This window comes from Mesoplodon bidens, assembly GCF_964165515.1.
Source record: "Mesoplodon bidens genome assembly, chromosome: 19".
Classification (NCBI taxonomy): Eukaryota; Metazoa; Chordata; class Mammalia; order Artiodactyla; family Ziphiidae; genus Mesoplodon; species Mesoplodon bidens.
Window position 1 is genome coordinate 9,019,805 of NC_138179.1, and position 25,877 is coordinate 9,045,681.

Genomic DNA, 25,877 nt, shown 5'->3' on the forward strand with positions numbered 1-25,877 from the left:
CCAATGCCCAGGAACGGGTTCAAGCCCTGGTCCGGGAAGATCCCACATGCCGCAGAACAACTAAGCCTGTGCTCCACAACTACTGAGCTTGTGCTCTAGAGCCCACGAGCCACAACTACTGAGCCCGTGTGCCACAACTACTGAAGCCGCGTGCCTATAGACCGTGCTCCGCAACAAGAGAAGCCACCACAATAAGAAGCCTACACACCACAACGAAGAGTAGCCCCCGTTGACCACAGCTAGAGAAAGCCCTCATGCAGCAACGAATACCCAACACAGCCAAAAATAAATAAATAAAATTTTAAAATAATTTAAAAAAAAAAAAAGAAAGAAAGAACATGAGGACCCTGGCACAGTGTTTGGCTAGACACTAAAATATCCTATGGATAATGGGGACCCACTGAATAGTGCTGTGAGATGATCAGTTTACCTTAGAGAGATGACAATGGCCATGTGGCGCTTATACTGTAGGGGGAAAGAGACTGGAGAAGCGCTAAAATACTATTGCCATAATCCAAATAAGAAATAAGAGCAAGGGCAATGGCAGTAACAATGGAAAGAAGGGGACGAATTCAAGAATTACTGGGGGACAGCATCGACAAGAATATGTAGGGCTTCCCTGGTGGCGCAGAGGTTAAAAATCCTCCTGCCAATGCAGGGGACATGGATTTGAGCCCTGGTCCAGGAAGATCCTACATGCCGCAGAGCAACTAAGCCCGAGCACCACAACTACTAAGCCTGTGCTCTAGAGCCCACGAGCCACAACTACTGAGCCCACACGCCACAACAACTGAAGCCTGCGTGCCTAGAGCCTGTACTCCACAACAAGAGAAGCCACTGCAAATGAGAAGCCCGCGGACCGCAACGAAGAGGAGCCCCTGCTTACCGCAACTAGAGAAAGCCCATGTACAGCAACAAAGACCCAACGCAGCCAAGAATGAATGAATAAATAAATAAATAAAAACAAAAAAACAAGCCTATTCAAGCACCTAAGAGGGAAGGATCAGAAAAGAGAATTGGGAAATTATGTTCGTAAAACATAGGGAGTAGTTTCAACAGCGAGAGAAAAGCCAACACTGTTGACTGGGGCCATTAGGAGGTCACCAGTGAGTTTTCTAAGAGTAGCTACAAGAAATGGTAAATGCAGAAACCCAACTGCACTAGACTAAGAAGTGAATGGGACTACCAGTTGAAAGTGTGAGCATTTGTTTATTACTGTTCCCTACCAAAATCACAAAAATGACAATAAAATAGTAAAAGAGGTATAAAGATATAAGGACAAAGAGAATGGAAGAGGAGACGCCCAACAGATTATAGATATCAAAAATTTTTTTGGAAAATAGAAAGTAGATCATCAAGGAGTAATAAACTGCCTCAGAAACCAAAGAGCCCATAGTAGGTTAGAAACAAGCATAACCCTACTTTAGCACTCTGAAAAAGTCACGTTTATGAAAGATTTTTTTTTTTTTTTCCAGAACGCGTGCCTCTCACTGTTGTGGCCTCTCCCATTGCGGAGCACAGGCTCCGGACGCGCAGGGCCAGTGGCCATGGCTCACGGGCCCAGCCGCTCCGCGGCATGTGGGATCCTCCCGGACCGGGGCACGAACCCGTGTCCCCTGCATCGGCAGGCGGACTCTCAACCACTGCGCCACCAGGGAAGCCCTATGAAAGATTTTTTTTTTTTTTTTTTTTTGCAGTACGCAGGCCTCTCACTGTTGTGGCCTCTCCCGTTGCGGAGCACAGGCTCCGGACGCACAGGCTCAGCGGCCATGGCTCACGGGCCTAGCCGCTCCGCGGCATGTGGGATCTTCCCGGACTGGGGCACGAACCCGTGTCCCCTGCATCGGCAGGCGGACTCTCAACCACTGCGCCACCAGGGAAGCCCCCTATGAAAGATTTTTAAGGACATGAGAAAATATTGTTATGCGGGGAAAAAAAGCAGGAAACAGAGCTGTGTATTCATTACAACATCACCTATGTATATACTTTTTAATGAAATTTATCCTTAAGGGGTAAAAAACATTGAAAGGAAACATATCAAATATTAACAGCAGTTATTGCTGGATGATCATATCCTGGATTGTTTTTTATTTCTTTCTTTATACTTTTTGGATTTCCAAATTTTCTCTAATAAGCGTACATCTCATAATTTTTAAAAATTTAAGTAGTAAAAGCAAACTTCACTTTTAAAATCATATTAACAGGAAAAACAGGGGGAAAATGTATGCATTACACTAGAAGTACTAAAAGGAATAAACACTTTCAAGCAACTGTCCTGAACATTAGAACATTTGTAATTTCATGCCTACAATTAGCTATGTTTGTAGAATAAACTCTGGAGACTATAATACACACACAGACAGAGACGGCTCCTGTTTTCTGAATGGAAAGAAGGAATGAGTGGGAGATAGAGACAGGAAACTATTGCCCTCAGCAAAAAAGTACCACGTTGCAGATCTCATAATGACCTTCTCTGTCTACTCCACTTCTGAGGTACCATGGCAACTGGGAACCTCAGAATATCAAGGAAGGAGTATTGAGAGTAAAGAGTTCAGAGAGCTGCTGGGGGAAGGGGGGAAGCTCAGGGAAGCTAAATGGGAAATCCTAAGAAAGCCAAACATAAGAACACTCTCACAGGCCCATCTGCAAGCAAAGCCATAATATAAACTCAAAACTAGAGCCTTATTCCCCATGTTACAGCTCAAGAGAGATGAGCCAAAAGATAGGAAGGGGAAACGAAGCTTCCTGCCCTCTCAATAATGGTTATTCTCAACATATAAATTATAATGTTGACAGTAAATGTTTGCTGTAATCAAAAGCCTTTCGGATCTAAATTCCCAAAGCCCTAAGATGAAAATTTACCTCACAAATGGACTCCTCCATAATAAATAATATATTATACCAGTATGGCACATTTTACTTTTCCAAGGGCTTTTGCAGCTATTTATTTTCACCTCCATCACCAGATTTAAATGAAATCACTTCAGACTCAGGAGTTTAAAAGTGAGAGACTAAAAAATAAAGAGAATCCTTGTTTCTTTCCAGGTCAAACACAAATATATACAGCTAAAACTAGAAAGCTCTTGTTCTTCATAGCTTTTGGTCAAATCATACCATATTTTATAATGGTCACTTTCATTATGATTGTAAAATCCACTAAAATATCATCATTAGTGCAACACCAAATTGTTGTGCTACACATGCTATAACAATAAAAAGTGTGGAATGGTAAATTATCCTTTATTTTTCCTTCCATTTATCTCCATACCACCGAACTATCACTAGTAGCCATATACTTTCATGATTTGCTACCTTCCTTTTCAACGAGTCACTGTCACCAAAAAAAAAAGAGGGTAACGGTAGATTAAGAAATTTAAGGGATATAATATACAACGTATGGTCCTGGATTTGATACCAGTTTGGATGAACCAGGATTTTAGAGTCAACTGGAGAAACTTGAATATGGTGTACATATTAGATGAGATGAAAATTTACTGAAATATAAAAGTGGAAATTTTTGACAAAAAAGAGACTGTAAAACAATGTATACAGGATGATCTCATCTCAGTAGCAAGAAATGCATATGCACCTATGCACAGAAAAGGATCCAGAAGACTATACCATAGGGAATTAGCAGGAGTTATCTTTGGGTGGTGGATATACAAGGCTTTATGTTTGCTTTCTAGTATTTTGTTTTTAATTTTCCTTACTGCTTCTTTAATAAAGCATTATGTAAAAGTATATTTTCAGGGACCTCCCTGGCAGTCCAGTGGTTAAGACTTTGCCTTCCAGTGCAGGGGGTACAGGTTCAATCCCTGGTCCAGGAGCTAAGAGCTCACATGCTTCACGGCCAAAAAACCAAAACATAAAACAGAAGCAATATTGTAACAAATTCAATAAAGACTTAAAAAAAAAATGTCCACATCAAAAAAAAATTCTAAAAATATATATATATTTTTTCTAACTTCTGTCCCTTTTAAATAAGGCTGACGTTTAATTAGAGAAAAATTGCTCAAAGAGAACACAACCTATCTATTACACCCAGGGTTCTTGTTTTAGTGTAGTGGCTGACAGTATGTGCTCTGACTGGGTAATTCCCTATCCATAAATTCCCCATCCATAAATCATGGGTAATAAGAGTATATTACTTGCCTCGTGGGTTTGCTGCGGTGGAGATTAAGTGTGACACTCCACATAAAGCACATCAGAGAGTTTGGCATATAGTAAAGCACTTGATAATGTTACCAATCATCACTATTATTGTTCTAATTAGTCACTGAGAAAACAGGACTGCTAATTCATACAGACAATGTGAAAAATAGGATAGGATGTAGCAGGAATAGGTCAGCTCTCTCTCTCTTACTATTCTTGTCCCCTATAACTTCCCTCTTGACCCAGTCAATGGGAATGGAAGCTGAGAGCCACTCCCAGATTCTCTCAGATTCTAACTAAGGTTAGAATCACCTTATTTCTTATGGATGAAGCTCGGTACAGCTCTATATGAAATTTTTTTTTTTTTTTTTTTTTTGCGGTACGCGGGCCTCTCACTGTTGTGGCCTCTCCCGTTGCAGAGCACAGGCTCCAGACGCGCAGGCTCAGCGGCCATAGCTCACGGGCCTAGCCGCTCCGCGGAACGTGGGATCCTCCCAGACCGGGGCACGAACTCGTGTCCCCTGCATCAGCAGGCGGACTCTCAACCACTGTGCCACCAGGGAAGCCCTTATATGAAATTTTTAATATGACTGTGAAGTACGGTATCTAGGAGCTGATCCCAAATTCGGTATATTACCTATCTGCATTCCATGACTGGCGTCACTGGAGAAACTTTAAAGATTATTTCTAATTAGAAAATAGCATCAAAACTCTCTAGTTAGATTCTTCTGAAGAGTCAAACACGTTATAGAAAATCTCATATGTGAACTCTAAATTTTCTAAGATATTGGTAAAGTACTTTTTTTTCTAGACCATAAAGGAGATAGGAATATAACTCACCTTCAAGGAGCCCTTCCTGAGTGAACTGAATGACTCTCTCCTTCCACAGCAGCAACTACTGTCTTAAACCCCAGCTACAGGACATCTTAGGCTTGAGATACACACACACACACACACACACACACACACACACACCCCAGCATTTACAGATTGTTCTCAAATGAAGTCATTAACCAAACATGCTTGCTAAGCATAAAATGTTGGCCCTTAGATATTTTGAGTATACATTTTTTAAGAAGTTTACGAGAAAATTGAGATGGAGTTTCAAATACATGAATTATAGTATCAAAAAGATTTAAAGAAATCACAGTACCTTAAGAGGTAAGAGATCCAACTGTGAGGCTAACCTGTCTCCCACTGGACTTCAACCAGGAAATCGGCATGCTAGTGGACAAAACTGATTACTATCTTTGTTTGTTTGATAGTGTGATAGTGTGGGGTAATCTGGACTTGCACAGCATTGTAAGTATGCAGAACAATCTGACCTCAAGCGGCATCCCACAAGGAGCAGAGAAAATGTCAATATCCATACAACTAGATGGCTCTATTATATGCCACCAAATCATGCATTAGGTATCAAAATTGAGATGCTTACATTCAGTCTTTAATGGTTTTTCTCCTCAAATGTTCAATTAAATATTAATAATGAACTTCGCCCTCCAACCTTGGCAGCTGCAGCCCGACCCTGAGCGAGCTGCCTCAGCCCCCTACCCCCAGGAGACCACCAGTCACCTTTTCCCAGGTCTACCGACAGAACTGCCCGAGGCCAATGTGTATTCCTCCATCACGTGATGACCTTGGCAAAGCTGCCAGAGATATTTTCAACAAAGGATTTGGTTTGGTGCTGGTGAAACTAGATGTGAAAACAAAGTCATGCAGTGGGGTGGAATTCTCAACATCTGGTTAATCTAACACAGACACTGGTAAAGTTACTGGGACCTTGGAGACCAAATATAAATGGTGTGAGTATGGTCTGACTTTCACAGAAAAGTGGAACACTGATAACACTCTGGGAACAGAAATCGCTATTGAAGACCAGATTTGTCAAGGTTTGAAACTGACATACGATACCACCTTTTCACCAAACACGGGAAAGAAAAGAGGTAAAATCAAGTCTTCTTACAAGAGGGAGTGTATAAACCTTGGTTGTGATGTTGGCTTTGATTTTGCTGGACCTGCATTCCACAGTTCAGCGGTCTTTGGTTATGAGGGCTGGCTTGCTGGGCACCAGATGACCTTTGACAATGCCAAATCAAAGCTGACAAGGAATAATTTTGCAGTGGGCTACAGGACTGGGGACTTCCAGCTACACACTAACATCAATGATGGGACAGAATTTGGAGGGTCAATTTATCAGAAAGTATGTGAAGATCTTGACACTTCAGTAAACCCTGCTTGGAACCAACTGCAGTAGCTTTGGCACTGCAGGAACCAACTGCATTAGCTTTGGCATTGCAGCTAAATATCAGTTGGATCCCACTGCTTCCATTTCTGCAAAAGTCAACAACTCTAGTTTAATTGGAGTGTGTGCTACACTCAGACTCTGAGGCCTGGTGTGAAGCTTACACTGTCTGCTCTGGTAGATGGGAAGAGCATTAATGCTGGAGGCCACAAGCTTGAGCTTGCCCTGGAGTTGGAGGCTTAATCCAGCTGAACGAAACCTCTGGGAATGGATATCAGAAGATTTGTCCTTATATATTTCCAGTGTGACCAGCTGGCTTTCCCTGCCTCCCAGAAGGTGATCAAAACAAAGGATGATCTAAATAAGAGCTGTATTTTAAATATTTAGAGAGTTACTTGTTAGCTGGTTTCTAGTTGAATTGGTTATCTACCTAGTGACCAATGTTGCAGTCGTGCAGTCACTTACACATTATTTAAATGTATTTAACTGTTAAATGCGCTACCCACCAATAATGAAATAGACCTTCATGAAAACTGAAAAAAAAATAATAATAGTAAGGTTCAGAAACATATCAACCTAGCTGATATACAGGTCACAAACCCTAGCTGATCTTCTCTAAAAATAAAAAGCCAGGGCTCCCCTGGTGGCGCAGTGGTTGAGAATCCGCCTGCCAATGCAGGGGACACAGGTTCGTGCCCCAGTCCGGGAAGATCCCACATGCCGCGGAGCGGCTGGGCCCGTGAGCCATGGCCGCTGAGCCTGCGCGTCCGGAGCCTGTGCTCTGCAACGGGAGAGGCCACAGCAGTGAGAGGCCCATGAAAAAAGCCAAAGCACAGTCATCTACAATGATGCTTATATATTCCCACCAAGCTACAACTACTTTCTTGGGTATTATTTTCAAATGTCTGGGTCATAAAGCTTAGAGAGTGATTAATCCAATCTTACCCTGGCACTCTAGAAAACATGTGATGCAAGTCATCTCCAACTCTGGAAAAGTCTATTTTCTTTTTCTGCCTATTCACCCATCACACCCACTAGACTTCTCATTTAGCACCTAAAACAAAGCCCTAACTTGAGAGAGGGGCCCACTCTCATCCTATATTATGGCAATTACTTCACTTGGTTTTAGATGACCTCCAGTGAGCATCTTTTGAGAATGTACCTGCCTCTTTAATCTGTATCACCTGTGAAGGATTAAGACCATTCATTCTGGGAGCTAATCCTAAACTCAGCCAGTCTCTATTTACTTTGGGTTCAAAGGGCGAAAAGGAGTATCTGAATCAATATCATCATTTTCACAGATGAGGAATATGAGTCCAAAGAGGTAACATGAATTGTCTGTGGTCACCTACTTAATTGGTGGCAAATGTCAGAACAGTCCTTTCTAATATATAAAATGAATTTGGAAAATTTAAATTACCCCCCAAGGACATCATATCCACAAGTGACTTAATAAATGAATCAATGGGGACTTCCCTGGTGATGCAGTGGTTAAGAATCCACCTGCCAATGCAGGGGACACAGGTTCAATCCCAGGTCTGGGAAGATCCCACATGCCGCAGAGCAACAAGCCTGTGCACCACAACTACTGAGCCTACGCTCTAGAGCCTGCAAGCCACAACTACTGAGCCCATGTGCTGCAACTACTGAAGCCCAGGGGCCTAGAGCCCGTGCTCCACAACAAGAGAAGCCACCACAATGAGAAGCCCGTGCACCACAATGAACAGTAGCCCCTGCTCGCCACAACTAGAGTAAGCCCGTGCGCAACAACGAAGACCCAATGCAGCCAAAAAAAAAAAAAAGTGATTTAAGTTTAAAAAAAAAAGAAATGAATCAATGGAGAACCTTTGTTCTATTTTGGAATATTAGCTATCTGAGAAGCAAGTAGAAACTGGCACTGTCTCCTTCCCAGGCTGCTGATCACACTTCAATCTGTGGTTCCTCCACAAGCTACAGGCATGAGTTTTGCAACAGAAGTGCATGCAAAGAAATTCTCAAGTGCTCATACCACTGACCCCATAGACTTTGCAATAAGAGCCATCAACTTTGGGAATGATTTGGCAACTATAAACTGCCTTGTAATATCATCAGCTGAATTTCTTATAATAGTATTTATCTCACCATTGCCAAACTCACAATTTCCTAATCCAATGAATGGATATTCTGCTTCACTTGGCCTCAAATTGGACAAATTTCTCAAGTGCTGTGTGGCTTTAAGGATTTAGATTTCACCCAGTCTTTCTCAACAGGGGCACCATGACATTGTGAGAACAATTCTCCGTTGTGTGTGATTATCCAGTACATTGCAGAAGGTTTAGAATCTTTGGTCCCCGGCCTTCTCAATGCAAGTAATCCCACCAGTCACAACCCCCACTCATTTACAAATGACCTCAGGGATACTGCCCCCAGTATTAGCCTTCAGGTCAACCATTAAGTGAACTATTAAGTAAGAAAAAATGTTTACATAAAGATAAAAACCTGACCTCTTTTCCCTGCTACTAAATACTGACTTCTATTCCTCTTTTTAGCCCAGAGATTAGATATAATACTTTATTCACTAACTCCTAAAACCCAACTTTGTCTGCACTAGTTATATAATTAAAACACTTGTATGGTCAAGGAAATAGGGGAGAAAAGTTACTTCAGTGGAATCCGGGCATCTAACTTTGAATTCCAGTCTTCTAGCTATTTACCTTTAGGCAAGTTATTTTCCCTCTTTAGACCTCAGTTTTCTCATCTTCTTAAATAAAAGGCATTAGGCTAAATTATCTCACTGGTTCATTGCAGTTCTAGGAAAAGTAAAACATAATTAACTTGCTTAACTCTTTTCTTTCAACCTCCACGTAGCCAAACAGGGGTGACGACTGACACTCACTGCTTCATGTTTCAGAAGCAAGGACCCCAAATCCCCAGGGATAACCATAAGGCAGGACAGTCGCATTCAGCCAGACCCAGTACAGGATTTTACTACAGAATCTATATCTTGAGTGTATAAAAAGGAGCTGAATTATTTTATGATCCATTAATTATAGAAGCACCAAGATAATAACAGCAGCAATAGTCACCCTAATTTATGTTTATCTAGGCTAACCAATAATCTCAACCCTGGCTGTATATTAGACTCACTCAAATAGCTTTAAAAAAAAATGCTCCAGCTCCAAGCCAGGCCAGTATCACCTGAATCAGAATTTCTGGGGATGGGGCTCATTTCTTAAGGTCCCCCACGCGATTCTGATGTACAGTAAAAACCAAGAACCACTAATTCAGACTTTTCAATCCAAGAAATGCAAAGCAAATGACCAAAAGTTCACACACTGGTTGTACAATCAAACATCAATAAATAAGAATAATCTAGTGTTACTATTTACTGACATTCTCAATTACATGTAGAGAATCGTGTTTCTAGAGAAAAAGGAAAGCTCTACAACAACCCCTTGTTCCTCAATAAAGACTGGCCCTGCCAGAATTAGAATATAACTTTCTGACATGATAAAGCAGTTCAAAGAAAGATTACTACAAATTTGCCCACCCCTGCAAAAGTCCTATCAATCATCAGACAGTTATAACAGTGTTAGTCAAAGTAGTACGGAGACTGAAATTCCTCACTCTTACTTGCTAGGTCTCACTAAAAGACCTAGCATGTGGGAGTAACGGGAGAAAGTTTAGAGAAACATTTAGGGAAAGACACTTTCAAAACCTGCACTCCAGGCAAAATACATCATTTCCCACTTATCAAAAAATCCAATAAAAAAAAAAAGTCCAATGATACAGAAAAAGGTGAAAAAATCTTGGCTCAAATTATTCTTGCTCTTTTCAGAACAAGATCAATGAAACCAACAGGACAGATTAAATAAGTAAAACATTAAACTTCTCTGACTTACCTCATGTGTAAGGCCAAGCCATCCTGTAGGCTAGAGATCCCCAAGTCAGAGAGCGTATCTGAGCAGACAGAGGCTGGTGACAGAGAGCCCTCCTTCTCCTCCAGTAGGTCCAGCTTCACCAGGTTGCTAATCTCATCCTCTGAGTTATCTTCAGACACGGAACCAATTATGAAACGGGAGTGCTGGTTGAGCTCCACAGGTTTGGCCAAGGAAGAAGGTTCATCCATTATTCCTTCAAAATGATCTCTCAGAGCTATGGAGAAGATGAAGGGTAAGTGAGAAAAGCAGGTTATGGTTAATAACCTGTATCTGAGGAAAGTCACAGGTTAGACCTAGTACGCCACAGCTGGCACTGGGAAGCAAGGCAGAGTTTGAGAACTAGTTTACTTGGCTATTCTTTTTCAAGGCCTTTGCTTTCTAAAAGAAAAGAAAACCCAGATCATGGGAACTATGCCTAAACAATTCAAATCAGTTCCCTTTTCCTCAAAGAACGTTCTCTCTAAAAACTATAAGCCATTCCCAATATCTATCAATTTGGTGAAGTCCAAGAGATAATAATGATCAGTGGAGAAATCTCTGTAGTAGGTGAAAGCTGCTGGTTATGATACTGTGATTTCAGTTGTTAGTATTGGGGAGAATGCAGGGTAAGGGTTTGGGGAGAGCGGTGGTCATTTGAAACTTGGTGTTTACATAACTATCATCTGGTTCCAAACACTATACTATGAGAGGCTATGAATTTTACATAAGTGTATATACATATAAATATACACACATGAAGTACATTTACATATGTACATACATATATAAGGCAAACTAAATGTGTGTATACATATACTACACACATACACAGCTTGCTTTAAAACAAACTCCAGATGAGTATTTTTTAATTAAAAAAAATCTTTACTTCTCCTCATGAGTTTTTTCTTAAATCACATCTGTTAAAAATTCACCCCAGGGATTTTGCTGGTGGCGCAGTGGTTAAGACTCCGTGCTCCCAGTGCAGGGGGCACAGGTTCGATCCCTGGTCAGGGAATTAGATCCCACACACATGCCACAACTAAGAGGTTGCATGCCACAACTAAGGAGCCCATGGGCCACAACTAAGACCTGGCTTAACCTAATTAATTAATGAATTATCTTTTAAAAACCTAAGACAAAAAAATTCACCCCAAAATGTCTGTTTTGGACTCTAATATGCTGATTGCTGACATTGATAGGGAGAAAGTGAATCTACTATCAAATTTAAAATCTATAATTAAAATTATGGAGGTGTTATCTCAATTAAGTACAAGTTTTCTAGATACAGGGCCTTACTAGTCAGGATTAGATGTTGTCAACCACTAGCAAACTAATTAACAAAGACCAAAACATAGTTCAAAGCTCACAACAACAATAAAAACCCAAACTAAATGAAACAATATTTATTCTGTCATTTCAAAAATGCTATTTAAAAGTCAAAACTACACATCAAAGTAGTGTTAAACAGCTTGTAGCCTGACCAACGATTTTAATTCAGAGTAATGATTCACAGTCCTGATATTGAAGTGCCCTCAGAGAAGGTTATAAATAAATAATAAACTTATTATTAATAATTGTATATGCTGTAAACCACTTTGATGTATAAAAGTAAACAGTAGTGTTCTTTGACATTAGATAATAAAACATCAAGATTTTAAAATATTTGAGAATCATCATTAAATATGTTAAAAACGACACGTGCACCATTATTTCGGTGTAATTTATGAATCAGAGCTTATTCGTTTACAAAAACACAACAGAATCTGTAAACCCTAGAGCAGTGGTTTGCAAAGTGTGGTTGCCGGACCACAGCAGCAGCCACAGCAACCACATCATCTGGGCTCTACCGCAGACTAGCGAACTGTACTGGAACCTACAGGTTGGGGCACAGTAATCTATATTTTAACAAGTTCTGAAATTTGAGAACCACTGTGCTAGAAGAATGAAACAGTAATAACAAATTGCCAGGAATGCTAAAAATACCTATAGACATTTCCTAAAAGCCAGTTGGAGATTCCTTAGGCTAACTTTCATTTTTAAAACCAGAATCGGGGCTTCCCTGGTGGCGCAGTGGTTGAGAGTCCGCCTGCCAATGCAGGGGACACAGGTTCGTGCCCCGGTCGGGAAAGATCCCACATGCCGTGGAGCAGCTAGGCCCGTGAGCCATGGCCGCTGAGCCTGCGTGTCCGGAGCCTGTGCTCCGCAACGGGAGAGGCCACAACAGTGAGAGGTCCGTGTATCGCAAAAAAAAAAAAAAAAAAAAAAAAAACAGAATCAAATATAAAAGTATCATGTGAAAGGAAAAAATTGACGTCTAAATTCATCATACAGGGGACTTCGGAGCGGTCCAGTGGTTAAGACTCCACGCTTCCACTGCGGGGTGGGGGGGCCCCAGTTTGATCCCTGGTGGGGCAACTAAGATTCCGCATGCCGCACGGTGTGGCCAAAAAAATTAATTAAATTAAATAAATAAATCACTACACATTTCTCCCTTGGAATATTAGGTTTCTTTAAAAAAAATTTTTTTAACGTCTCCAAATTTTATAAAGAGGCTCATTTCCAGAACCTTCAAAAAAACCAAATCATTAAAAAGAGAAAAAAAGGACGGAAGGAAAAAAGGGAGAGAAGGAGGTAGGGAGGGAAAAGTTCTAACAGATTTACCACTCTGAAGAACACCAAAAAGTACAGCAGTGAAAAGGCTACTTCTTTCTCATTTTAGAGCAGTGAATAATCAAGCTTAAAAATAATAGATTAAAAAATTTTTTTCCAAATTTCATCTCAAGTAACAGAAAATAATAGCTGCCTTCTTCACAAGAGAAATAAGGCACTCAGGGACAGATTCTAGTTTATAGTCTAAGCAAAATTAGATACCTACACAAAAAAATAGAACTCACTGAGAAAGGAGCAATTCTCCTTTCTTCCATGGGAAAAGAAAAAGGATTAATGAATAAATGAAAGGTTCCATAAGGTCAACTTCAAATTTTTCTTTCCTAACCAAGAAGAACATGAAGGAACCTATAGGTTCCAGAGACTGAAAGCAGCAAAGTGCAACAGCTAAAGAGCCTGTCCACCAACCGGCAGCTCCACTGAGTGGTATTCCCAGGCACAAGCCTACAAACCACAGAAAAGAGAGGTCGTGTATGGAAAATCACTGAGAAGCTGTCCAGACACTCTAGAAGCTACTCCACAGCCCGTCCCATTTCCACTGATTCCAGGCCTGAATTGAAGAGAAAAGGTGGTGGATTACTACCACTGTCAGTCTCAACCACTTCAGGTAACCCACCTTCCACCTACAGTCTGCCTATATTCTTTTGCAGAAGGCAACTTTTAACATAAAAGCCTACAGTTTTATATTTTAACACACGAACATAAAATTTTTATCACACTGTAAACATGAAGAAGCATTATTTGTAACTGACCTCTTAAAATTCTTATTGTCTGAGCAGATATCCACCTCCAAAAAGAACTAAGGAGAGAAAGAGAGAGATTTGAAATGTTTTTTTAAGAAACCCAAATTTTATCAATTCCCATTTTGCTCATCACAGTACAAAACTAGTCAAAGTATCATTTCTGTGGTCAAATATACTATTTAACTTGAAGTGTAAAGTTCAGTTGTTTAACTATTGGTTTAAATCTGTAAATCAAAAGCATTACACATTCAAAGACTTTACTATTCATGAAAAGTATTAAACAATAATCCAAGCTTACCATTTCACAAGGTGCCTTTTCCAATTGTATACTTTGACGGACACATTCCGACCCTATGATTTCCAATATTTCATCAAAAAGTAGGCAGTGGGGAGAAGAGAACCACTAGATTCTCAACAACTCAGTCAGGCTCTAAGCATGTTTCCAAATGTTTATACCCACCCACAAAGGTTGGGAGCCAAGGAGAGGACAGGTCTCTCATTATTAAGTCCCTAAACTCTAAGGAACCAAAGAATCTATAGCTACTTCCCAAATCCTGGTTTTCCTTCTATGTCCAACAATTATAATGTATTCGGGGTAGAATTTCTCTACTTTGACTACGTATAACAATTACCTGTGGAGCTTTTTAAAAACACATGAATGGATAAAGAAGATGTGGTGTATACATACAAAGGAATACTACTCAGCCATTAAAAACAGAATGAAATTTCACCATTTGCAACAACACGGATGGATTTGGAAGGTATTATGCTTAGTGAAATAAGTCAGACAGAGAAAGACAAATACTGTATGATATCACTTATATGCGGAATCTAAAAAATACAACAAACTAGTGAATATAACAAAAAAGAAGCAGATTCACAGATAGCAAGAAGAAACTACTGCTTACCAGTGGGGAGAGGGAAGGGGGGAGGGCAATAATGGGGTAGGGGATTAAGAGGTACAAACTGTTATGTATAAAATAAGCTACAAGGATATATTGTACAACACAGGAAATATAGCCAATATATATACTTTTTAATTTATTTTTTGGCTGTGTTGGGTCTTTGTTGCTGTGCGCAGGCTTTCTCTAGTTGTGGCAAGTGGGGTCTACTCTTTTGTTGCAGTGTGCGTGCTTCTCATTGCGGTGGCTTCTCTTTGTTGCAGAGCACAGGCTCTAGGCACGCAGGCTGCAGTAGTTGTGGCTCATGGGCTCTAGAATGCAGGCTCAGTAGTTGTGGCACACGGGCTTAGTTGCTCCACGGCATGTGGGATCTTCCCGGACCAGGGCTCAAACCCATGTTCCCTACATTGGCAGGTGGATTCTTAACCACTGCACCAAGGAAGTCCCTAGCCAATATTTTATAGTAACTATAACTGGAGTATAACCTTTAAAAATTGTAAACCACTATATTGTACACCTGTAACATACAATACTGTACATCAACTATACTTCAATAAAAAAAATTATTTAAAAAAATGTCTAATCTCCATTCCAGATCTTCTGAATCAGAATCCCTGCTTGAAGGCTTCCCTGGTGGCGCAGTGGTTAAGAATCTGCCTGCCAATGCAGGGGACATGGGTTTGAGCCCTGGTCCAGGAAGCTCCCACATGCCGTGGAGCAACTAAGCCCATGTGCCACAACTACTGAGCTTTGAGCTCTAGAGCCCATGAGTCACAACTACTGAGCCCATGCGCCTAGAGCCTGTGCTCCACAACAAGAAAAGCCACCCCAATGAGAAGCCCGCACACCGCAGTGAAGAGTAGCCCCCCGCTCACCGCAACTAGAGAAAGCCCGCACACAGCAACGAAGAACCAATGCAGCCAAAAAAAAAAGAATCCCTGCTGGAGACCCAGATATCTGAATATTAAGTTCCACAATTGATTGAACCTCTTTACATCCAGGCTTGAAAACCACTGGTCTAGGGTGGAGAAGAATAAAGAAGGAAAGAACTTCTTTACACTGATAGGGAAATCCAGAACTTCTAAGAGAGGACCCCAAACGACAAGCAACAGGACTGGGGACAGTGCAGGTATGCCAACTGCCAAATTAGGATGTACCCAATTGTGTAGTCTGATCTAATACTATTCCCTACAATTGTGGTAGAGAAGGGAGTGAGAAGAGGAAAGGAAAAGTATGTAGTTTGGATGGGATGTAACAAAAGGTGCCAGGGGAGCTGGAGTCAAAACCTTGGACCAAGATCACACTCTGACTCTGACACGTTACTGGCAGTGCAAACTTGAACAAGTCACTTACCATCTCTGAGTCACCTCATCTGTAAAAATAAAAAGAGGTCATATGTACCTCATGGGACTGCTGTGAGGTCTGAGAGTATAGGAAAGGGTTTTACAAGCACTAAACCCGTGTTTTTCAAACTATGGGTTACCAATAATCAGAATACTAAGAAATTAAGTTAATGGGTTACAACCAACATTTTAAAAATTAAATACTCAATAGAATAGAAAACGTTAAGAGTTCACCATACTTCATAAAGATAAATACTGTTTTGTAAAATTTTGTATCAGTTATATATATATGTCATGACATTAATGTCATCTTATTATGAGTTGTATCCAAAAAGTTAAGTATTTTTTTAAAATTTTTATTGGAGTATAGTTGATTTACATGTTGTGCTAGTTTCAGGTGTACAGCAAAGTGAATCAGTTATACATATACCAAAAAGTTGTCTTGTGTGTGTGTGTGTGTGTGTGTATTTGGGGTTTTTATGGTTGTTCCATGCAGCATGCAGGATCTTAGTTCCCCAACCAGAGATTGAACCATGTCCCCCTGCATTGGGAGCTCGGAGTCTTAACCACTGGACCGCCAGGGAAGTCCCAGAAAGTTAAGTCTTAAAGCCACAATTAATCCTCACTCTTCTGCCCCCTCTACTTTATGCCCTCAAGCAAGCACAGTGAGTTAAGTACCTAAACCAATGGCTCTTAAATTGTCTTAGGTCAAGACACTACTAGAAATCTAATAAAAGCCATGGACCCTTTCCTGACAAAAATGTACCCTCACAAAAATTTTGCTGGCATACAAGTTTGGTATCCCTAAAGCCTTGCCATGAATTAGGCTAAGACTTTTCCTCTAAGTGGACAAATAATGGAATTGACCCCTGGGGAAGGCTCATATAGCTGCTGTCTTACCACCTCCAAAAGAAGGCCTTTCCACAGATCCAGTTGTAGGATATACTCTGCTTAGCCAAATAAACATTTCCTTCATTATACCAAATGTTGCCAATGTCAAATTTTCTTTTATTTAAAAATACATATAATTGACCCTTGAACAACAGCAGTGGTTAGGGGTGCTGACCCTCCACACAGTCAAAAAGCTGTGTATAACTTAGAGTGGGCCCTCCGTATACGTGGTTCCTTCAAATCCAAGATTCAGCATCCACAGGTGTGACCAACCTTGGTTCTTGTAGTAATTGCAGTATTTACTACTGAAAAAAATATCCACGTGTAAGTGGACCCATGCAGTTCAAACCCCTGTTACTCAAAGATCAACTGTATATGTTCTTGAACTTTTATTTGGAGACTCTTGAAAATATCTGCAGAAGGCTTTCCATGTTCCTGAAAAATGAGGTAAAGCTAATTATAGATAATGCACTTATTTATTTAGATATTTCTCTAAATAAAATAGAACAGATTTTACCAAACTTAGTCATGTTCTCCTTGAATTCAAATGACATGGTATTTTCCAAGCAATTCTAATTAAAGAGGCAGCAATTAGTCTTCATAGACACTGATAAAAGTATCCAACCTAACACAACATATCCTTGCTCTTTAAGCCACAGTAACTTCACTGAAATTTATTCAAAAAGAATCACTGACTTTTCCTCTTCATTTCTGTCATTTTATTGATGAACTCTTAAATGGATTTTGGTATTAATTCAGTATCCATAAGAGAATTATACAGTTTTTTTAAGCCATATTTTATTTTCCTGCAAGTTTTGAATTTTAAAATGACAAGGACTTGTGTTCCAACTTGTGAGATAAATAATGTATATTCAAAGATAAATAAGATTTGGTCCCTGGCTAAGTGGCTGTGGACACTTAAATAAACAATTACAGTAGTATAATAATTGCTAGGTGTAGAAACGTAAAAGAAGGGTACATTATCCAAACTTGGAGGTGGTAATGGTGAGGACAAAGATCAAAGAAGACTGCTTGGAGTGGGAAGGCATTAGCAATGGAGAACTAGGGAGAAAAGCAAGGAGGGAGAGGAAAGCAAGGAGGGAGAGGAAGGAGCATTCCATGTAGAAGAAAACACTGAATAAAGACCTAGATGGGGACTTCAGTGGTGGTGCAGTGGGTAAGATTCTGCACTCCCAATGCAAGGGGCCCGGGTTCTATCCCTGGTCAGGGAATTAGATCCTGCATGCATGCCGCAACTAAGAAGCCTGCATGCCACAGCTAAGAAGTCCACATGCTGCAACTAAATGATCCCACATGCTGCAACTAAATATCCCACATGCCACAATGTAGATCCTGCCTGCCACAACTAAGGCCCAGTGCAGCCAAAATAAATAAATAAATAAATAAATAAATTTTTTAAAGACCTAGATGGTAGAGGGAATTCCCCAGTGGTCCAGTGGTTAGAACTCTGTGCTTCTGCTGCCAGGGCCTGGATTCAATCTTCAATCCCTGCTCAGGGAACTACACGGGGTGGCAAAAAGGAAAAAAAAAAAACAAACAGCAACGTATTTCTTTAGGGTATAATAGTCGGTGAAAATAACATGCTGTACTTATCTGTCCTATTCCTCATTTCTCAGTCCAGGGATATAGAATATTTATCAAGGAGGAAGCTGGTACAAACTTCTCACCTTTCAAGAAAACTTTAATGAAGTCTTGCCAAAATTCTGGATAAGGATGGTAGGTTGAACACATATCCACTTTTGCTCCTGCCTGAAATCCCACTAAAACAACAGTCAAGGAATTTTTTTAAAGCCATAAGCCAGGGCTTCCCTGGTGGCGCAGTGGTTGAGAGTCCGCCTGCTGATGCAGGGGACACGGGTTCGTGCCCCGGTCCGGGAGGATCCCACGTGCCGCGGAGCGGCTGGGCCCGTGAGCCATGGCCGCTGAGCCTGCGCGTCCGGAGCCTGTGCTCCACAACGGGAGAGGCCACAACAGTGAGAGGCCCGCGTACCGCAAAAAAAAAAAAAAAAAAAAAAAAAAAGCCATAAGCCATAGAAAGACACTCCTTCCCACCTCCCCCCAAAAAAGTCGGGGGAGACAATAGCAAGATAATTTTCTTAGAAGGCAGATGGAAGAGTGATAAATGACTACACAAACCGAAGAAAACTAAATCATGAGCCATCTGTGGTAAACTTATAATAAATAAAATTTACATCATAGAATCTCCAAAATGTCCAGGAAGTGGAAGTGAAAGATGGAACTATGAAGAGGACTGGCTGAAATTCTGTTTCAGAAGCTTCAGATCCTTAGATTTTCTTCCCAGCTGTAAAGCCAGGTGCCTGCTGCTCTACCATCTTGGTAAGAGACTGAAGATTTATACTCTAGAGAGGGTTAAATGGAGGGTTTCTAGGCTGAGGGATGCCAGCAACAGTAAAGGGGAGGGCACCATATTGAAAATGGAGAGATTAAGTAAACATATTGAGTAAGACCTCCCAGCCTTCTTTCCCTAATTTTCACCCTCCAGGAGGGAAACTGAAGGATCCTTCTTCGCAGAATCTAACCAGACCAACGAAAAAACGCCTCAAGTAGAACATTAGAGATCCCAAATTAAGATGCCCAATCAAATCACCCACAGTGAAATTAACAGTCAACAAGCCTCATTTATATTTTCATAATCTTGAATCAGTTTTTCAATCCTCTCTCTTAAATTGTAGCAGTCAATTAAGGATTACTAGATGTCTGAGAAAAACTTCCAACATGAAAGAATTTTTAAAAAGTAATGACTACCTGTAGAAAAAAATGCAACTTGAAGAGATTATGCAAAAAAAAAAAATTTTAATTAGGGGGAGGGGAGGGGAGGAGGGCAACCTGACTTCTGTGGTATTTTCCCCCAAAACACATAACCCTAGTATAATCACGAGAAAACATCAGACAAATTTGAATTAAAGGACATTCTACAAAATACTTGAACAGTCCTCTTCAAAACTGTCAAGGTCATTAAAAAGAAAAAGACTAAGAAACTGTCACAGATCAGGGGAGACTAAGGAGACATCACCACTAAATGCAATGCAGTTTCTTGGATTAGATCCTGGAACAACAACAACAGCAATTAAAAAAAAAATCAGTTTAAAAAAAAACTGGGGAAACCTGAGTAAAGTCTATAGTTTAATTAATAGTACTGAACAAATGTTAACTTCTTGGTATTGACAAAAGTACTGCAACTACATAAGATATTAACATTAAGGGAAGCCTAGTGAAGGGTATGCAGGAAACTTATGTACTCTTATGTACTCTCTTTGCAACTTTCCTGTAAGTCTAAAGTCACTTCAAAATTCAAAAAAAATTAAAAATTTTAATTTTAAAAGACTATCATTATCCTGAGAGAACTAAGAGAAGATATTACTTACATGAAACACAATGGGATATTTTTAAAAGAAACATTTAAAGAAAAGAAAGAGTTCTCAAAAGTTAAAAATACAATCACAGCAATGAAAACACTCAAAACAGAGTTAGAAGATAAAGTTAAGAAGAATCAGAATAAAAAGACAAAAGGATGGAAACAGCCTCATCCACCAGCAGAAGCAAGAAGAACTACAATCCTGCAGCCTGTGGAACAAAAACCACATTCACGGAAAGACAGACAAAATGAAAAGGCAGAGGACTATGTACCAGATGAAGGAACAAGATAAAACCCCAGAAAAACTAAATGAAGTGGAGATAGGCAACCTTCCAGAAAAAGAATTCAGAATAATGATAGTGAAGATGATCCAGGACCTCGGAAAAAGAATGGAGGCAAAGACCAAGAAGACGCAAGAAATGTTTAACAAAGACCTAGAAGATTTAAAGAACAAACACCTAGAAGAATTAAAAAACAAACAAAGAGATAAACAATACAATAATTGAAATGAAAAATACACTAGAAGGAATCAATAGCAGCATAACTGAGGCAGAAGAATGGATAAGTGACCTGGAAGACAGAATGGTGGAATTCACTGCCACAGAACAGAATAAAGAAAAAAAAAATGAAAAGAAATGGGCTTCCCTGCTGGCGCAGTGGTAGAGAGTCTGCCTGCCGATGCAGGGGACACGGGTTCGTGTCCTGGTCCAGGAAGATCCCACATGCCGTGGAGCAGCTGGGCCCGTGAGCCATGGCCGCTGAGCCTGCGCGTCCGGAGCCTGTGCCCCGCACGGGAGAGGCCACAACAGTGAGAGGCCCGCATACTGAAAAAAAAAAAAAAAAAAAAAAAAAACTGAAGACAAAGAGAAGATCCTATAAGCCTCCAGAGAGGAAAGAAAAGCCACATACAAAGGAGCAAGAATCAGAATGCCCTTCAGACTTACCAACAAAAACAGTGGAAGCCTGAAGGTAGTGAAACAATGCCTTCAAAATTCTGAAGGAAAATTATTTCAAACCTAAAATTCGAGATCCAATCAATGTTTCAACAACTGTGAGGATAAAGATAGTTTTAGACAGAAAAATCTCAAAATAATTACCGCCTAGAATGAAGCAATTAGAAACATATTTCATTTTACAAACAGCAGTGCAATAATTGATACAGCCAAGAATCATAAATGTATGTTAAAACCACTGGGTAAAAGATTATTCAAAAACAGGATATTCCTGTGGTCTTAAAAAAATCACTTTACAGAGCTTCCCTGGTGGTGCAGTGGTTGAGAGTCCGCCTGCCAATGCAGGGGACACGGGTTCGTGCCCCGGTCCAGGAGGATCCCACATGCCACATGCTGGGCCCGTGAGCCATGGCCGCTGAGCCTGCGCATCCGGAGCCTGTGCTCCGCAACGGGAGAGGCCACAACAGTGAGAGGCCCGCGTACCACACACACACACAAAAAAAATCACCTTACAGAAGAGGATTCTGGGAAGATGGTAAAGTAGGAAGTACTAGGACTCTGTCTCCCCACCTAGACAACAATTGCACTGGCAGAATCTGTCTGATGTAACTATTTTGGAATACTGGAATCTATTGAAAGCTTGCAACTTCCAGGGGCAGACTTTGGAGGTTAATTGTGGTTAATTATGATCAATTGCATTTCTTAGTATAGCAGCAGCTATCCATCCACCACCCTCAGTTACATGGCAGTTATCACCCAACTGTGTACATGTTCCTGGAGCAACACACATGCAAGTTGTGGGAGCCAAGTGGGCAAAAACAACCCTGTCTTCCAAACACTGGGGATCTGTGCTCTGATCACTGCTGTTTCTGATCACATAGGTGGAGACAAAGAGGCAGACAGCCACAATTGTTACACCTCCTCTCATTGTTGCAAGTCCCTCCCCCTCTAGCTGAAGTGACTTCTGGGGGACTTAAAGAACCAGTGCCTTTTTATGCCCCCTTCATTTGCCTTTTTCCCCCATTTGGGAGCCAGACACTAAACACTAGTACATTCAAAAACTACTGCATATACAGGGAAAAATTAGAAAGTGACTTAACATGCCCAGAGGAAGACTCAGGAAAAGACTTGAAGAGACCTAAAGTTTATACCTCAGGTTGACCTTCAGCATAGAGACAGCCTACAACAGTCAAAAAAACAAAAATCACAATAAGAAAGCATCAAATTCTGGGAAGAAAAAGAATCTGATTTCCAGAGTTACCACATTATTAGAATCAAATGTCCAGTTTTCAACAAAAGATCACAAGGCATACAAAGCAAGAGGAAAGTATGGCCATTTCAAAAAAAAAACACAAAAAACATAAACCAACAGAAACTGTTCCTAAAAAATACCAGACAGCAGATATTCTAGACAAAAATGTTAAAACGACTGTTTAATAGATACTCAAGGAACGAAAGGAAGATGGGGAGAAAGTCAAGAAAACAATGTCTAAATAAAATGGAAATAGGAATAAAGAAAAAGAAAACCTAAAAAGAAACCAAAAAGAAATTCTGGAGCTGAAAAGTACAATAACTGAAATAAATAATTCACTAGGGGACTTAAAGGCAAACTTGAGCAAGCAGAAGAAAGAATCTGCAAACTTTAAGACAGAACATGTAAATTATCAAGTCTGAGAACAGAAAGAAAACAGATTGAAGAAAAGTGAACAGAGACTAAGGGAGCTGTGGGACACCATCAAGAAGACCAAAATATGTATTGTGAGCTCTCAGAAGGAGAAGTGAGAAAATAACAGAGAAAATATTTGAAGAAATAATGGCTGAAAACTTCCCAAATTTGATGAAATACATGAATATAAACATAAAAGAAGCTTAACAAACTCCAAGTGAGACAAACTCAAAGTGACCAACATAGACATACTTTATAACCAAACTTTTAAATGTCAAAAGACAAGGAGAGAATCTTGAAAGCAGCAGGAGAAAAATGACTCATCACATACAAGAAAACCTCAGTAAGATTATAAGCAGATTTCTCATCAGAAACTTTGGAGGCCAGAAGGCTGTGGGCCAATATAGTCAAAGAGCTAAAATAAAAAGCTATCAACCAAGAATCCTATATCCAGCAAAGCTGTCCTTCAAAAGAGAGGGAGAAATTAATACATTCCCAGATAAACAAAAGCTGAGAGAGTACATTACCACTAGACCTCCCCTGCAAGTAATGCTCAAGGGAGTCCTTTCAAGGTGAAATGAAAGGACACAGACAGTAACTCGAACCCATATAGACAAGTAAAGATTTCAATAATGGTAAATATATGGGTAATTACAAAAACTAGCATTACTGTAATAATGATTTATAACTTTTTTGTTGTTTTCTACAAGATCTAAGAGACTAATACGTTTAAAGAAAAGAAACAATTGTTAATCTAAAAACTAGTATTATTGTTACGCTGGTTTGTAACTCCAAATCTTGTTTTCACATAATTTAAGAGACTAATGCATTTAAAATAATTATTAGTATACGCTTTGGGGCACACAGTGTATTAAGGTGTGATTTTGTGACATCAGCGAACAAAAGAGGTAAGGACGGACCTGTAAAGGAGCACAGTTTTGGTATGTTATTGAAGTTAAGCTAGTATAAATTCAAATTATGGTGTTATAAATTTAGCATGTTAAACATAATACCCATGGTAACCACTAAGAAAATAGCTATAGAAAATATACAAGGGCTTCCCTGGTGGCGCAGTGGTTGAGAGTCTGCCTGCTGATGCAGGGGACACGGGTTCGTGCCCTGGTCCAGGAGGATCCCACGTGCCGCGGAGCGGCTAGGCCCGTGAGCCATGGCCGCTGAGCCTGCACGTCTGGAGCCTGTGCTCCACAATGGGAGAGGCCACAATAGTGAGAGGCCCACGTACCGCAAAAAAAAAAGAAAAAAAAAAGAAAATATAAAGAAATTTAAACATCTCACTATAAAAACACAGCTAAACACCAAAAAAAAAAAAAAACCCACAAAAATACAAAAGAAAAATAAAAGGTTTAATACAAGAGATAATTATAAACATTTATACACCTAATGACCATCAAAATATATGAAGCAAAAGCTGACAGAATTGAAGGGAGAAATAGACAGTTCCACAATAATAGTTGGAAACTTCAATAACCCACTCATAATAATGGATAGAACAATCAGACAGAGATAATCAAGGAAATAAAGGATTTAAACAACACAATAGAGCAACTAGATCTAGCAGACATACACAGAACACTCCACCCAACAACAATATCATACACATTCTTCTCAAGTGCACATGGGATATTTTCCAAGACAGCATACATTAGGCCACAAATTAAGTCTCAATAGGTTTAAAAAGATAGATGTCATACAAAGTACCTTCTCTGTCTGCAACAGGATGAAATTAAAAATCAACAACTGAAGGAAAACTGGAAGAAACTGTGGAAATTAAACAACACACTTTTAAACAACCAATAGATCAAAGAAGAAACCACAAGGAAAATTAGAAAATACTGAATGACAAATGAAAACAAACCACACCAAAACTCATGGGATGCAGTGAAAGTAGAAATAAGGGGGAACATTACAGTTATAAACATTCCCGTTAAAAAACAAGAGGGAGCTCCCTGGCAGCCCAATGCTTAGGACTTGGCGCTTTCAGTTCCATGGCCTGGGTTCAATCCCTAGTCACGGAACTAAGATCCTGCAAGCCACATGGCGTGGCCAAAAAACAGAAAGAAGAAAGAAAGAAAGATTTTAAATCAACAACATAACTTTAAAACTTAAGGAACAAGAAAAAGAAGAGCAAACTAAACCCAAAGCTACCAGAAGGAAGGAAACAATAAAGACTAGAGCAGAGAGAAATGGAATAGAAAACAGAAAAACAATAGAGAAAAACATCAATGAAACCAAAGTTGTTTCTTTGAAATGATCAACAAAATTGACATTCTTTACTAGACAGACTATGAAAAAAAGAAGACTCAAATTACTAAAATCAGAAATGAAAGTGGGCACATCACTACTTATTCTACAGAAAGGAAAAGGATTGTAAGAGAGTACTATGAACTTATGCCAAAAAACTGGATAACGTAGATGAAATGGATAAAGTCCTAGAAACAAAAATATACCAAAACTAAATCACAAAGAAATAGAAAATCTGAATAGACCTATATCTGGTAAGGAGAACAGTAATCAAAAATCTCCCAATAAAGAAAAGCCCTGGATCTGATGGCTTCCCTGGTGAATTCTACCAAACAATTAAAGAAGAACTAGTATCAATTCTTCTCAAACTTTTCCAAAAAATTGAAGAGAACACTTCCTAACTCATTCTATGAGGCCACAGTTATTCTGATACCAAAGACATTATAAGAAAGGAAAGCTAAAGACTAATATTCCTTATTAACATCCTCAACAAAAAACTAGCAAACAGAAGGACAAATACTGTATGCTGACACATATATATGGAATTTAAGAAAAAAAATGTCATGAAGAACATAGGGGTAAGACAGGAATAAAGACACAGATCTACTAGAGAATGGACTTGAGGATATGGGGAGGGGGAAGGGTAAGCTGTGACAAAGCGAAAGAGCGGCATGGACATATATACACTACCAAACGTAAGGTAGATAGCTAGTGGGAAGCAGCCGCATAGCACAGGGAGATCAGCTGGGTGCTTTGTGGC

At 39.9% G+C, this 25,877-nt stretch overlaps 1 protein-coding gene and 1 pseudogene across 4 annotated transcripts in view; one reads left to right on the top strand and one right to left on the bottom strand.

The window, feature by feature from the left end:
- Positions 1-25,877, bottom strand: part of ACACA (acetyl-CoA carboxylase alpha) — a 235,849-nt gene that overhangs the window by 199,735 nt on the left and 10,237 nt on the right. For all 3 annotated transcript variants that reach the window (XM_081219599.1, XM_081219598.1, XM_081219597.1), the window contains exons 2-3: positions 13,713-13,759; positions 10,276-10,528 (exon numbers count right to left, since the gene is read on the bottom strand). In XM_081219599.1, the coding sequence (XP_081075725.1) occupies positions 10,276-10,502 (227 nt within the window). In that variant the 5' untranslated portion in view covers positions 10,503-10,528; positions 13,713-13,759. The remainder of the gene's footprint in view (positions 1-10,275; positions 10,529-13,712; positions 13,760-25,877) is intronic.
- On the top strand, positions 5,743-6,677 carry LOC308607529 (non-selective voltage-gated ion channel VDAC2-like; annotated as a pseudogene). The gene has a single exon. The product of its transcript is annotated as a non-selective voltage-gated ion channel VDAC2-like (transcript).